General features: G+C 41.6%; 1 protein-coding gene across 2 annotated transcripts in view; it reads left to right on the plus strand.

Annotated features, from left to right (window-relative positions):
- Positions 1-14,324, plus strand: part of LOC115659923 (protein mono-ADP-ribosyltransferase PARP14-like) — a 35,992-nt gene extending 21,668 nt beyond the window's left edge. Inside the window, exons 12-17 of one of the 2 annotated variants that reach the window (XM_030580724.1) lie at positions 1,584-1,751; positions 2,591-2,800; positions 2,893-3,501; positions 9,305-9,450; positions 11,485-11,659; positions 13,137-14,324. In XM_030580724.1, the coding sequence (XP_030436584.1) occupies positions 1,584-1,751; positions 2,591-2,800; positions 2,893-3,501; positions 9,305-9,450; positions 11,485-11,659; positions 13,137-13,426 (1,598 nt within the window). In that variant the 3' untranslated portion in view covers positions 13,427-14,324. The remainder of the gene's footprint in view (positions 1-1,583; positions 1,752-2,590; positions 2,801-2,892; positions 3,502-9,304; positions 9,451-11,484; positions 11,660-13,136) is intronic. The other variant, XM_030580725.1, reaches the window with a different exon arrangement.
- The last annotated feature ends 1,697 nt before the right edge of the window (positions 14,325-16,021 follow it).

Genomic DNA, 16,021 nt, shown 5'->3' on the forward strand with positions numbered 1-16,021 from the left:
ACATTACATTAAATGAAATTGTGCTGACTTTATTGATTTTTTGAAAACCCTGCTCTCATGGCACCCACATTATTTCTGCAAAAGGAAGATCATTTGGAAGCGAAAGGCTGTTTGCTCCTAAGGAGTACATGGGAAGCCATGCAACCGTAGGCTCCTATTCATGAAGGTACTTAAGCACATGCTTAACTTTCAGAACTTGAAGAGGCCCATTGGCTTCAGTCACTTTAAGCTCACGTAATTTAAACTTACCTACTTAAAGTTAGGCACGTGCTTGACGTACCTTCTTGAATTGAGGCAATAGCAATTTGGGACTGATCCCGCTCCTGGATGAGACAATGGCAGCTTTGCCACGAACTACAATGCTTGTGGGCTCAGTCTCTGAGATACTGTCAGTGTCTCTCCTTTTGTATTCAAAAGTGCACAGTTGTTAATTGAAATTCTGTAACCCAGTAGGTCCTGTGTCTGTGAGCTCTTCTACAGTCTTTGGGTTCTGCCAAACCAGTGCCAAAATTAAACCATTGCCAACTGTGGTTGGCACCCATTAGTGCAAGAAAAACCCCTAGTCCACATCCCAAATCACAAAATGAACTAGCGACCCCATGGTTCTGGCAGTTCAGTTCCAATAATGCACCTTTTGCTTCACATTTTTTCACTTTTGGCAAATCTGTGGATTCTTCCCCTTTATGAGCCTGATCCTGCAAGGTGCTGAGTGCCTCCCGCATGGTGCCAAGTGCCCTCAACTCCCAAGCCAATGGGAGTTGAATGCATTCTGCACTTAGTAGGATGAGCACATAATCTCGCAATCAGTTTCGTGCCTTTGTGCCTAATAGTGCTATTTGTACCATTGCGCTCATGAGTCCATCCGTTTTTTGCAGCATAAGCCCTTTTTGATGTGTTTACAACTCACTTTAAATGACTTAGCACTTTTAAAGGATTTTATTACATGTGCCTTAGCTTCCTTGAAATAGCCCTAAAGTCACTTGGGCCCTTTTTTAGTCTCTCAGCTTATCTATAAAATGATAATTGGAGATTTCTGGAGGTAAATGGCATAAATAAAGATAAGGGGTTTCTCATGCAGAGGTATTGTGTATCAGTAGAATGTGCACATTTTAAGAAATGCTGATAATGCAAATAAAATTATTTAAATGTCATATACATTAAAAGGTAGTTTGTGTTAAATTGTAAACTATTATTTGATAAGCACCCAGATTTCAGTCATAATTAAAACAGGAAATTCTGAGCACATACAAAGTTCACCCCCAATTTGAGATATCAGCTTAAAAAAATTTTAAAAGCAGAATGTTAGCAGCGAAAACGTTAACCAGATAAAGCTGATGGAATGTCAAGATCCTGAATGGATAAAACATTCCAGATAGATTTGCTTTCCACTTTCCTGTTTGCAAATACCAGGGAGATTTATATCCAGAAGCTATATTCTCATCTGGTGTAGATCAGCATGGCTCCATTAAAGACACTGGAACTGCTCCATTGTACACGACTTCACTTGAGGGTCTGGTCCTTTGTTCTTATAAAGTGTTGATCTCTTTATTTTGTGTGTCATATTTTTTTCTTCTATCTTCCAGCCTTGCAGCCTCACAGTGGCTTTATAACCACACAAGGTGGAAAACTGATGTGCGGTAAAATTATTCACCTCGTTCATCAGAAAAATGTTAAAGCTCAGGTCTCTAAAGTGCTCCAGGAGTGTGAACTGAGGAAGTACACATCTGTCGCCTTCCCAGCAATTGGAACAGGTTTGTTTTTTCTTAGTAGATTTGAAAGGAAAATCAAGATCACTGCAGTAAGTTTACACACAAAGTCATACCAACTGACAGTGTGGTTTAAAACTGTCATGTAAAAATTACAGATTTGTATAGCAAGTATCTATATGGTATTAGCCTCTAAAGGCCGGACACTACTTGATTTCAGCAGATGCATATTCTGGTCCAAAAGTAGCCTAACTGCTTGGTTCAGCTGGCTTGCTATAGACCAGGGGTAGGCAACCTATGGTATGGGTGCCAAAGGCAGCACGCAAGCTGATTTTCAGTGGCTCTCACACTGCCCAGGTCCTGGCCACTGGTCTGGGGGGCTCTGAATTTTAATTTAATTTTAAATGAAGCTTCTTAAACATTTTAAAACCTTATTTACTTTACATACAACAATTGTTTAGTTATATATTATAGACTTATAGAAAGAGACCTTCTAAAAATGTTAAAAAGTATTACCGGCACGCGAAACCTTAAATTAGAGTGAATAAATGAAGACTCAGCACAGCACTTCTGAAAGGTTGCCGACCCCTGCTATAGACAATCCGTGTGTCACAACATTGGCAGGTAACTGTATGGCTGAGGGACTGCATTCAGTGGAGAGATGTTGAAAAAGCATGCAGTAATGTACAGTGACCTGGCTAAGGGAGGTGCCAGCTAATGGCTTTCAGTTTAGAGAACAGACATTCTTTGATCTTTTTGCTCAGACTGTTCACAAGGTCTTCAGAGAGTACAAGTGGAGAGCAGAGAGGTTCTTTGTTATAGAGACCATCTCAGTTCACATACTGTTCACCAGCAAATATGTATTTTTTATTTATTTGTTACAGGTCAGGCAGGGCAGAATCCAGCTCAGGTAGCTGAGGACATGATGGATGCTATAGTTGACTTTGCAAGTACAAAAGCAGTCCAGCATGTGAAAAAAATTAAAATAGTTATCTTCCAGCCACAGATGCAAAATGTATTTTATGCAAGTATGCAGAAAAGAGAAGGAGATACAATTTTACCAGCATCAGAATCATGGCTTTCTAAGTTAACATGTGAGTAGTGAGTGTTTTTTAAATGGGTACATAAAATTAAATATTTTCTAAAATAAAAGTTAAGTAATTACAGCCCTTATACTTCATTACAGCACTTCTAATAGGCAAAAAACGTCATGCTAGAAAGAAATGTGGATTTGTTCTGGAGAAGAAAATTGAGTTAGCCACGTTTCAGATTTGTGGTGAAAGCCAAAAAAATGTGGAAGCCACTGAATCCTGGATAAAAAAGCTGATTTTAAAAGAACAGTTTGAAAACATTATTCCAGATGAATTAATTGACTGTTTTGGTGAAGCAGAAGCTAAGAAACTGAGTGAACTCCAGAAGAGCCTACATATTACCATTCAGGTGGAAACCAAGGAAAATCCTCCTTTTGTTAGAGTTTCTGGTATCACTAGAGATGTCTATAAAGCTTCCATCAAAATTCAAAACATGATCAAAAGCATTAAAGATAACCAAGAAGAACAATCAAAGGCAAAACTTGTTAGCAATTTAGTACAGTGGAAGTATTCCATAAACAATATGCCTTTCACAGACTTTGACCCTCTGACAAATATGCACTTAGAGGATGCTAAAGCTGCTAAAAAACCTCACATTAATATCCAGTTCCTCATGAAGGACTACAAGGTAGACATGAAAAATCTACATGCTACAGATAAACAAGGAGGAGTTGTAATCATTCAGCGCGAGCCAAAGGATGAAGGTAAATTAAAGCTTTCTTGAGCTGTTCTTCATAGCTTTATTATTAATTATTATTATTTTGTTTATTATTGCATGACGGGTCTGACAAAGGACACACACTTTCATTCATATATTTTAAAATTCTGAATAAAGCTAGTCTATTTTCTTAGAAACTATTAATGATTCTGAACATATTTTTAAACGTATTGAGCTTGATTCTCCTCTCACTTACGCTAATATAAAACTAGTGTAACAACATTGACTTCAGTAAAGTTACCCCTGATTTATATCACTGTGACTTAGGCCACGTCCAGACTAGGTATTAAAATCGATTTTAGATACGCAACTTCAGCTACGGGAATAACGTAGCTGAAGTCGAATTTCTAAAATCGAGGTACTCACCCGTCTGGACGGCGCGGCATCGATGTCCGCGGCTCTCCGTGTCGATTCCGGAACTCCGTTCGGATTGATGGAGTTCTGGAATCGATGTAAGCGCGCTCGGGGATCGATACATCGCGTCCAGACTAGACGCGATATATCGATCCCCGAGCTATCGATTTTAACCCGCCGATGCCGCGGGTTAGTCTGGACGAGGGCAGAGTAAAAAGAATTCAGAATTGAAGAGGACATAGGATATCTCCCAAGAGGGACTGATCAAAATTCTTAAGATATACCAAAAAGGCTTTCTCAAACATCCAGCAGCAGTGCTTCTAGATGAAGATTCATGCCCAGAAATAAACATATCTCATGCCATAAATTTTCAGTTGCTAGGCATTACCTACCACTGGCAGTGATTCCACTCAGCAATTTTAGTTTGAAATGTAACAGCAGCTGTGTCAGAAAGCCAGCACATAATTTTAAACTGAGTTTCTTAGAATCATAGGACTGGAAGGGACCTCGAGAGGTCATCTAATCCAGTCCCCTGCACTCAAGACAGGACTAAGTATTATCTAGACCATCCCTGACAGGTGTTTTTCTAACCTGGCTCTTAAAAATCTCCAGTGATGGAGATTCCACAGCCTCCCTAGGCAATTTATTCCATTGCTTAACCACCCTGACAGTTAGGAAGTTTTTCCTAATGTCCAACCTAAACCTCCCTTGCTGCAATTTAAGCCCATTGCTTCTTGTCTTACCCTCAGAGGTTAAGGAGAACAGTTTTTCTTCCCTCCTCTTTGTAACAACCTTTTATGCACTTGAAAACTGTTACCGTGTCTCGTCTCAGCCTTCTCTTGTCCAGACTAAACAAATCCAGTTGTTTCAATCTTTCCTCATAGGTAGGGCCCTACCAAAATCAGGGTCGATTTTGGTCAATTTCACTGTCATAGGATTTAAAAAATAATAAATTTCAGTTTCAGATACTTAACTCTGAAATTTCACGGTGCTGTAACCGTGGGGGTCCCAACCCAAAAGGGAGTCATGGGGGGGGGAGGGGGAGTCACAAGGCTATAGTAGAGGGGTTGCGGTATTGCCACGCTTACATCTGCACTGTTGCTAGTGTCAGTGATGCCTTTAGAGCTGGGCAGCTGGAGAGCAGCAGCCGCTGGCCAGGTGCCCAGCTCTGAAGCCAGTACCACTGCTAGCAGCAATACAGAAGTAAGGGTGGCATGGTAGGGGGGAGTCCTCACTTTCGGGGGAGGGGTACGGCCAGCCTTATGGGTGGGTGACGTGGATGACCGCCCAGGGCACTGTGGTTGGCGGGGGTTTCCCGTGGTCACTCTCTCATACACACACAGCCAGCCTCAGGCCCGTTTAACCCCCGAATGCTGGGGCATGGCCCATAGCTGGGGAGGGGCAGGGCTCAGGGAGCCCTGACCGAGAGCTCCTTCAATATGCCAGACTCCAGCTGCTGGTCCTGGCTGGGCTGCTCAGGGACAGGACTTCCTCTTCCCCTGCAGGGGCCTCTCCCAGGGCTGGGTCAGACCCACCTCCAGGATTCTCCCCTGGCTGCAGGAAGCTCTGCAGCTGCTGGCTGGGAGCCCAGCTCTGAAGGCAGCACCACTGCCAGCAGTAGTGCAAAAATAAGGGTATCATGGTATGGCATTTCCACCTTGACTTCTGCATTGCTCTGGCTGTCGCGCTGCATTCAGAGCTGGGTGGCCAGCCAGCATCCACTGCTCTCCACCTGCCCAGCTCTGAAGGTAGCACAGAAGTAAAGGTGGCAACATGCATCCGACGAAGTGGGTATTCACCCACGAAAGCTCATGCTCCAATATGTCTGTTAGTCTATAAGGTGCCACAGGACTCTTTGCTGCTTTTACAGATCCAGACTAACACAGCTACCCCTCTGATAGGTGGCAATATCGCGACTCCCCTACAATAGCCTTGCAACTCCCCCCCAACTCCTTTTGAGTTGGGACCACCAGTTTGAGAAATGCTGGTCTCCCCCGTGAAATCTGTATAGTATAGGGTAAAAATACACAAAAGATCAGATTTCATGCGGAAGACCAGCTTTCATGGTCTGTGACGTGTTTTTCACAGCCGTGAATTTGGTAGGACCCTACTCATAGGTCATGTTTTCTAGACCTTTGATCATTTTTTATGCTTTTCTTTGGACTTTCTCCAGTTTGTCCACATCTTTCCTGAAATATGGTGCCCAGAACTGGACACAATACTCCAGCTGAGGCCTAATCAGCATGGAGTAGAGCGGAAGAATTGCTTCTCATGTCTTGCTTACAGCACTTCTGCTAATACATCCCAGAATGATATTCCCTTTTTTTTTTCAGCAATGTTACACTGTTGACTCATATTTAGCTTGTGGTCCACTATGACCCCCAGCTCCCTTTCCGCAGTACTCCTTCCTAACCAGTCATTTCCTATTTTGTATGTGTGCAACGGATTGTTCCTTCCTAAGTGGAGTACTTTGTATTTGTCCTTATTGAATTTCATCCTATTTACTTCAGATCATTTTTCGAGTTTGTCCAGATCATTTTGAATTTTAATCCTGTCCTCCAAAGCACTTGCAGTCCATCCCCGCTTGGTTTCGTCCACAAACTGTATAAGTGCACTCTCAATGCCATTATCTAAATCATTGATGAAGCTATTGAACAAAATCAGACCCAGAACTGATCCCTGTGGGACCCCACTTGATATGCCCTTCCAGCTTGACTGTGAACCACTGATAACTACTCTCTGGGAATGGTTTTCCAATCACTTATGCACCCACCCTCCATTTAGATGTATTTCCCTAGTTTGTTTATGACATCATGTGAGATAGTGTCAAAACCCTTACTAAAGTCAAGATATACCACATCTACCACTTCCCCCCTATCCACAAGGTTTGTTACCCTGTAAAAAAAGCTATCAGGTTGGTTTGACACAGTTTGTTCTTGACAAATCCATGCTGACTGTTACTTATCACCTTACTATCTTCTAGGTGTTTGCAAATTGATTGCTTAATTATTTGCTCCATTATTTTTCTAGGTAATGAAGTTAAGTTGACTGGTCTGTAATTCCCTAGGTTGTCCTTATTTCCATTTTTATAGATTGGCACCATATTTGGCCTTTTCCAGTCCTCTGGAATCTTTCCCATCTTCCATAACTTTTCGAAGATAATCACTCATGGCTCAGATAGCCCTCAGTCAGCTCCTTGCATATTCTAGGATATATTTCATCAGGCCCTGGTGACTTGAAGACATCTAAGTTGTCTAAGTAAATTTTAACTTATTCTTTCCCTAATTTAACCTCTGATCCCACCTCATTTTCACTGGCATTCACTATGTTAGACGTCCAGTCACCACCAACCTTTAAGGTGAAAACTGAAACAAAAAAGTAATTTAGTCATTTCCACATTTTCTGTTATTGTTTCTCCTCCCTTCCCCTCCCCCATTGAGTAATGGGCCTATCCTGTCTTTGGTCTTCCTCTTTCCTCGAATGTATTTGTAGAATGTTTTCTTGTTATCTTTTATGTCTCTAGCTAATTCAATCTCATTTTGTCCCTTGGCCTTTCTAATTTTGTCCCTACATACTTGTGTTATTTGTTTATATACGTCCTTTGTAATTTGACCTAGTTTCCACTTATATAGGACTCTTTTTTGAGTTTCAGATAATTGAAGATCTGCTGGTCTATAATAGGGTTAAAAAAAGAACTAGATAAGTTCATGAGGATAGGTCCATCAATGGCAGTTAGCCAGGATGGACAGAGATGGTGTCAGGGCTGGCTTCAACTTTTATGCCGCCGCAAGTGGTGAAGAAAGAAAAAAAGATAAAGCCGCGATCGGCAGCACTTCGGTGGCAGCTCTACCGCGCCACTTAATTCTTCAGCAGCAATTCAGCGGTTGGTCCTTCCCTCCGAGAGGGACTTAGGAACCCGCCGCCGAATTGCCACCGAAGACCCGGACATGCTGGCCCGTTCCATTGGCCGCCCTAAGCACCTGCTTCCTGTGCTGGTACCTGGAGCCGGCCCTGGATGGTGTCCCTAGCCTCTGTTTGCCAGAAGCTGGGAATGGGCGACAGTTCTGTTCATTCTCTCTGGGGTACTTGACATTGCCCACTGTCAGAAGACAGGATACGGGGCTAGATGGACCTTTGGTCTGACCCAATATGGCCGTTCTTATGTCTCTGGTTAAGCCAGGGTGGTTGGTCTCTTGCCATACTTCCTATCTTTCCTACGCAGTGGGATAGTTTGCACTTGTGCCCTTAATACTGTCTCTTTGAAAAACTGCCAACTCTCTTGAACTGTTTTCCCCTTAGACTTGCTTCCCATGGAATCTTAACTACTAACTCCCTGAGTTTGCTAAAGTCTGCCTTCTTGTATACTTGCTGCCATTTTCCAGTATACCAAAAACAACTTGCCCTTTTAAACAAATTTACCTTCACTTGTTTAACCATGGATTGCACCACAAGGTTTGAGCTTAATCATCCACTGCATCTTGGAGTCCATCAGCACACAGATAGGCTACAATGATGTGTGCTATAGGAAAACTAAGATAGATCTTCCAGCACATTTGATCTACCAGGCACTTCCATAGATTTATCAAATAGAGAAATAGTCAAAGGAAGTTGGCATGATTATGGCGTGATTATGGGGAGAAGTTTTTAGTTCAGGAAATGTGAAAGTGTTTAAGATTTCAGGCTGTTTTACTTCCTCTGATTCCACTTCAAAAGATGGAGATGGTGAAGATATATTTAAAGAACTATTTTAAAATGGTAACATTATTAACTAGAATATATTGAATTGTAAATGTTTCCAAGTTCTTTTCCATGTTGCATTGTGGATTACGTTTTCCAAAACTATTTACAGTAATTCCAGTAGAAGAGTATTCAGACCCCAGACACAGCAAAAGTACATGTTTATGTGCTTTGCTGGATTAGGATCTCAATAAACAAATATCTCCTACTGTCAGAAGAGTGAATTTGCTGTAGCCGTGTTCTTTTTCAGCTTAATCACTTTGCTAATAAATCACTTGATTTACTGATATAACAAAAGCCAGAAGCAAATACCATTCCATATAAAAAGGATAAATGTTCCAGTCTTGCCACTCACTTGAATTGTCCTTAGTCATGCGACTTGTCCTACTGACTACCGTTTGTACCCTTGGGTCCAAAATGTTGAGTGGTCCAGAAGTAAGGAGTAAAATTTCCCATTTCTAAACTTTACTTTAGTTAACTGTTTTTGTATGGTAAAGGAGAGCTCAGATTGGTAGCAAAATAGAAAATCTAATCTGTGCTCGAGAAGCCAAGGGGTATTCATGGCAAAGAATAGGCTTGCCAAAGAATTTGTGGAAGAAGAGAATGGATAATAGGTGTTCTTTTCAGTTTTTAACAAGGCACAAGCCCATATAAGTAGAGTCAGTTCTATCTGTATTAACAGAATGTTTACTTTGCAGGTAAACAGTTAGTAGCATTCCCTAAAGAGTGGTGTGATATGAAACAAGAACGTGTCAAAGTGGTTATGATAAAGGCAGCAGAGCAAGAATATCAAGAAGTTCAGAAGAAGTTTCTAAAAACCTGCTCCACATTCAAAATAGAGAAGGTGAAGTAACATGAAGAGAGTGAAGTTTTTTGTTTAAAAATCAAACAGAAACTTTCATCTTTTATTTTGTATTAAGTATTTATTTGTAGTCACCATTTCCAATTCTGTATTTCCCCAACACTACACACTGAGGTCATTGACAAAATCCAAAACTTTATTGCAAATCTAAGGACATTTTCCATTCGAATAGCATATGACCGTGACTGTCAACTCTTAGATCTGTGATCCCCGAACTGGGGGGCCTGTAGGGGGCATGGAAGAACATTTGGGAAGGTGTGGTGGGTCCTGGGCCAGCGTCAGAGGGGACAGGGAGGGAGCGCCACCCAGCCCTGCTCTGCCCACAGCTTGGCATTCAAGCAGTCTGTGATCAGTATCCCCAAATTAGAAGATGAGATATTGACGGTATTTTATATATGAAATATAGGCTCACACACATACACCGTCGGAAATCAAATGAAAATCTGTCTGCTGCAAATGTTCTAGTAAACAATCTCTTAGAAACAATCAGATTCATCTCCACCAAGTAAATGATTGACTCTTGAAGTCCTTACTTATGCAAACCTCTCATTGGGCCAAATCCTGCTGCTTCATCTAGAGTGCATTTTCATTGCTGAAAGGAGTCAGGATTAAGGAACCCTGTGCAGGAGATCTGCACATACCTCTGCATTGTGGGACTCTGACCTGTAGAAAACGGAGCTCCCAACAGCCCATTGTACGTGGTGGCAGGCAGGCAAGGGGAACACTGGATCCAGGAGAATGGCACCTACTCTACACAGATCCTTCTGCAGGTGGAGAGCTGCTTGGCCACACACACTTCTGTAGCCATGAGGCTACAGTAGCAGTCACAGAGCAATTACCTTGTTAATCCACAGCTTGGGGGACAGATTCCTTCCCTGTGAGTCCCACAGGGAGAGATCCCCTTCAAGCTATGTGCTGGTTACAGGATACGGGCCACTGACTTCAGTAAGTTTTTGTCTGAGTGTAAATTGTAAAGCACTTTACAAAGGTGTCAGCACCAAGGACAAAGTGGAATTAGTTAACATGAAAAGAGAATATAACTAGGAGAAATCGGATGAAATTAAGAATAAGGAAGTATTCTGAATATCCCAGGACACTTGCCAATGGTGAGATCCTTTATCCTAGAGGGATAATGTTCTGAGAGAATAGAGAAATGCCATAGCACTTGGCACTTTTAAAAAAATAATATGGAGCAAAACGCTAGTTAGCATACAGTGGGAACAGTTATGCAATGGCATGACCTAAGCAAGCTTCTCCAGCTCTAGATCCTATTAATGTTAATTTGCCAATTGGAAGCTTTTATAGCAGTGCTCTTTGGGCCAGCTCTAACAGGAGTGTTTCCAATTGACATCAGTGGGAGATGGATCAGAGCTTTGTGCCAATATACCAGGTTGTGCCCTGGAACCATATCCTGTTTACCTTATAAACAGATTGCTTTCATGAGTAGGCCAGCAAAATTTGCTCCCTGGAAGTGTATTCTTAAATGGCAATTTTCAGCAGGCTAAGTTACTGAGGACATAATTTTAAGCCCCAAGTTGGGATCTAGAAAAGAAGCTTGTTCTTGTAAAAGCATAATGGTATCTCTACAGTTCTCCCCTTTAATGGGAGAATTATCAGTGAAGAGTTCAGCTGTTCAGAGTGCATCTTACTCAAAAGCCCCTTTTGCTGCTGGCCATAGTACAATAGCAGAATACAACAGCATACCTCTAAAAAACTTCATCACTTTGCTGAGAACATGCAGGTGTTTGCCCCACATACTTGGCACGTTAGGCAAAGCTCAAATGATTAAAAGGAAATAGCCTAGAAAAATTCTTTTGTTTGACTATCATATTCTGGTTACTTATTGGTTCACATTCTATAATGTTTGGATTTCCAGTGTCCCAACTCTAAATAGACACCACAGGGGCAGAGTGATCTGAAAACCAATCAATTTATATTTGTTATTTTTTGAATGCTCTGCTGTCATCCTAGATATTGGGCATTGTCAATAATGTATTTTATTTTCTAACTTTGCAGATTGAAAGGGTACAAAATCCTTACCTGTGGCAGACCTACCAAATCAAAAAACAGTCGCTGGACAAAAAGAATGGCAACTCAAATAATGAGAAGCTCCTATTCCACGGAACACCTAGTTCCTCATTGAGCACAATTAATTACAATGGATTTAATCGTGGTTTTGCTGGAGTAAATGGTAAATTATTATTCAAAGCAAGTTAATTTCCTAAACAGGGAATGGATGAGTAAGACATGGTGTGAGATAATGGTGTCATATGCACAGCGCACAGTGAAGAATGAGGTCAGAGAAAGAGACAAAGAATTAGTAAATGTAGGGAATAATTCTGTACAGAGAGAAGGAAATATTAGATGACCTGTTAGACTCTTCTATGCATACCTTGAGCATATGAGAGTTCATATGTTACCATCTGTCCAGGCTCTGAAGTGCACTATCGTATTCAGTAGTTATTGAAATGTCTAGCTAGTGAGTTCCGATATACCTGTGCGGATATCTTAATTACGCAGCTGTTTATTCTTATCAGACAGATCATTCCTTAAGCCAAAGGGTTTTCTTATGTTTTGGAAGGTTTTGAAATCTAGCCAGATAACATGCTTTCATTATTAGTTAATTTACTGCCTTTTATTTTCAGTTTATTTGTACTGTTTATTGTCTAAAAATTGTAAATTGTGAATAAGATCTGAGGAGTTTATCAGTGTCAAGTGGTTAATCCCTTGGCCCATGCACAGTATCATCTGCAGCCTAGCACAGAGGGATCATCGTACTTCACAAATCTAAAATCATTTAAAACTTTGCTGGCCTTTGTGAAGTGAATGGACATAGAGATTCAACTAATTATCTTTTATGCCTAGAAAATGGTGCCGCCTTATCAGATATGAGACAAATTGGCTGAACAGTGTGGGGAAAGCTTCCGCTGCTGATTGTGCTGTATCTATTCTGAGGGATAATTAGATGACACCACTCAATCTGGCATTGTATTTGGTGCAGAGACTATCTGAGGCCCTGATTCTGCAAAGACTTGTGCCTGTACTTAGCTTTATGCATTGAACTCAGTTCGATTACTCAGAATACATACTTTGCTGGATCAGGGATAGTATTATACATGACACAATGGACAGATGTCATGAACAGCAAAGAGCAGACGGGGAAAGGAAGGAGGAAGTCTTTAGCAGTAGGATTCAATTCCCTGCATATATTTTTGACTGTTTCCATTAGAAGCTTTCTCCCACTTTCAAAAAAGAGAAACAGATCCCAGATGAAGAACCATGATTCCTCTGCCTCTGTGAAGTATAATTATAATATTATAATTACAATTATATAATCTTATAATTAAAAAATTCTAAGTGTTTGCCATGTGTTAGATAGAAAACAACAGTGGCAAATAGAGGGAGAATGTTTAACCTCCTTCACCATAAGAAAAGGCAAAGTAAGTCTGCATGATTAGCTCAGTGATGTGTCATCTCTTATGATTGATATTTTGGTACAAGGCCCTATTCCAAGCGAGGCTGGAACAATGCTGTCAAACTCTTACTTTTAATTTCAAATGATCCTTTTTCACTGATAGTAGAAGAGAAAGTTGCGCATTTTAGGGGTTACATAAGAACGAAAGTCTTGTTCTTTAAACGTTTTCAAAACTTTGTCTTTCTGACCACAGCTGCAGCAATTGGAAATGGAACCTATTTTGCTGTTGATGCCAGTTATTCTGCTCAGGATACATACTCTAGACCTGATGTGAATGGCAGAAAATACATGTACCTTGCTCGAGTGCTCACTGGACAATATTGCCATGGAAAAGCAGGATTAATCACTCCACCAGCAAAAAACATTGCAGATCCTACTGACCTATATGATAGTGTGACTGATAACGTGGGTCATCCATCAATGTTTGTCATATTTAATGACATTCAAGCTTATCCGGAATACCTTATTACTTTTAGAAGATAAGATTTATTTTTTATTAACAGTGTAAGAGGTTTTTTTAGTGCCTTTATTTTGTGACTAATACCGCAAGGATAATTGTGTAACCAGAAATTTGAAGAATGAGAAAAGTACTGGCTTTCTTATAGTTCTTTATGTTTTTGTTTATTGACTCAAATGACCATTTATATATCCAATTGCCTAAATAAATATAAATAATATTAAGAAAAGAGATGGAGTTAAGTAGATTTGAGCATGCACCTTAACAGTGCTCATAATTTTGGGGTCAATGAGGGCTGTGAGAATAGCACATTCAGGCTAGGTAGATAGGTCTCATAGCGAAGGGCTGTTGGATGCAATTTTTTGTTGTCCACAACCTAAAGTAAACTGAGTGTAGCAGGCTGGTGTGTCAGTAAGGACACTGTTCCCAGAACACATCATAAGGCACTGAATAGCTGAAAGAGAGTTTCTTTCAAACCCTCAGACGTGTATGCCACAAGCAGGGGGCCTTTGGTCTCAGTTTTTTCCAAGTATACGTATTAATCACTCTCAGAAAACTACTGCTCCTGGTTAGCTTAGGGTTCAAGGAAAACCCAAAAACATAGCCACAAAGCACATAATTTACATTCAGTAAATCACCTTTGCCCAGGGGGGAAAGTAGAAATAGGGACTTACTGGTACAGGGCTGGGTTGGGGTCCGGCTCTGGCCCCCGGAAGGGGTGGGGATGTAGGGGGGTCAGAGCCAGCCCCGGCCCACCCTGCACCAGTAAGTGCCATCCCCCTCTGGGGTAGCAGCAGCCGGGGGCTCCGGCAGGAGTTTAAAGGGGCCAGGGCTTGGCCGCTGCTACCACCCCCAGGCCCTTTAAACTGCTGCTGGAGCCCCTGGCTGCTGCTGCTACCCCAGGGCTCCAGCAGCAGGGCTCCGGGAGCTATTTAAAGGGTCCAGGACTCCCCTGCTTCTACTGCCTCAGCCCTTTAAATAGCCCCCAGAGCCCTGCCACTACACCACAGCTCCGGCAGCAGGGCTCTGGCGGCAATTTAAAGGCCTTTAAATTGCCACCTGGGGAAGCCGGGCCACGCCGGAATTGCGCACCGGCTCTTGCCAGTACGCCGTACCGGGGCATACTGGCTTACTTTCACCTTTGCCTTTGCCCCATCCTATTCATCTCCTACACACTAGGGCTCATGTCTATATGGGTATTCTTCACATTTCTCTATATTATCCAGATGCCTTTCTTCCCAGGTGCCTAGCTGACTGATGGTGCTTTTGCACTTCATTCAGCATCCTGCAGAATCAAAACAAAATCAATCCTTCTGGAATATTCAAGATAATCATCATATAGAGAGGGTGGGCATGCTTTCTGCACAGTCACGAAGCATAATAAGCCCTTTTTCTATAGAATTATAAACTTGTATATATGGTAACCTCTGGGCATGTGTTAAATTACTGAATTCTAGAAAATGGTTGAAAAACCATCTGTTGATAAACTACTTTTCTAAGCTTCATAAAGCCAGTTTTAGAATATTTGTACTTCTGAAAATTAGCTACATTCTGATGACAGTGATATTAACTTCTTATGCTGCTACTCATACCACAGGGTCATATTTCTGGTGTCTTCAATAAAGCTGTTAATTATTCTGAATAGTTAATGGTGTATTATACACTTATTAGTTATACAGCTACTACAGACACAATTAAAATGAAACTTTGAACATTTTTGTCTGCTGTGATACAAGTTATATATAGAATCACTATTACTGAAAGGGTTTAGAGAAAAAAAAGTCTCTTTATTCAGTTTGTTCATTTTGTGTATTTGACAGTATTAGGCATGTAGGCCCTAATTCAGCGATTCACTTAGGACAAGCTTAAGTGCTTTGCTGAACAGGGATTAACTGATGCGATGGGCCATCGACTGTTTCACCTTTGAAGAGATTTGGACGGTTTAAACCACAGGCTGTCTTCTTTGCCACTTGGTTTTCCCTTCTGCTCTGTTGCAGAAACTCTCCATCAAAGTGAATAATGCTTCTGAGTGACCATGGTAAATGTTTCCATGGCACTGCACTGGAGATTTTATGATGCCCTATTGTACTGGTTAAAATACAGCATTGTGTCTTAAGATTGCTAGAGAACCACTGCAGATATACCAGAGATTTACTTTAGTGATGAGTTTATTGCAGCAGAGCCACAAGAACAACCCCACAGTGTAAGAAGGAGCAGCATGAGGGGACCATCTAGTTCAGAGTCTCCCTCTTTTCTAACACAGTAAAATAATCTTTTATTATTTATAGAGCGATGTGTACCTGGCACTTTCCAAAAAGGAAAAGACCTGTATTGGCTGCCCTCCAGATTGCTGTGGGGAATCCCAGTCTCTGAATCCCAAGTGTTTTCCGCTTCCCTGGGTCTCAACAGGCTTCAGCACCATTTCCTTCCTTGGCCTCTCTAGCACATTTCTTGTGCACAGACCCTCAGGCTGTTACCCCTTCATGGAAATGGAAGCAGGGGCGCTGGAATGGGGCGGGCAGGGGTATGTGGCCCATCCACTTTTTGCCATGGACCCCACCTCCTGCCCCTCCTCTTCCCCCTGAGACCTCACCGCTGGCCAGGCCAGCAGCTGGAACCCA

The sequence above is a fragment of the Gopherus evgoodei genome, chromosome 11, assembly GCF_007399415.2.
Source record: "Gopherus evgoodei ecotype Sinaloan lineage chromosome 11, rGopEvg1_v1.p, whole genome shotgun sequence".
Taxonomy (NCBI): domain Eukaryota; kingdom Metazoa; phylum Chordata; order Testudines; family Testudinidae; genus Gopherus; species Gopherus evgoodei.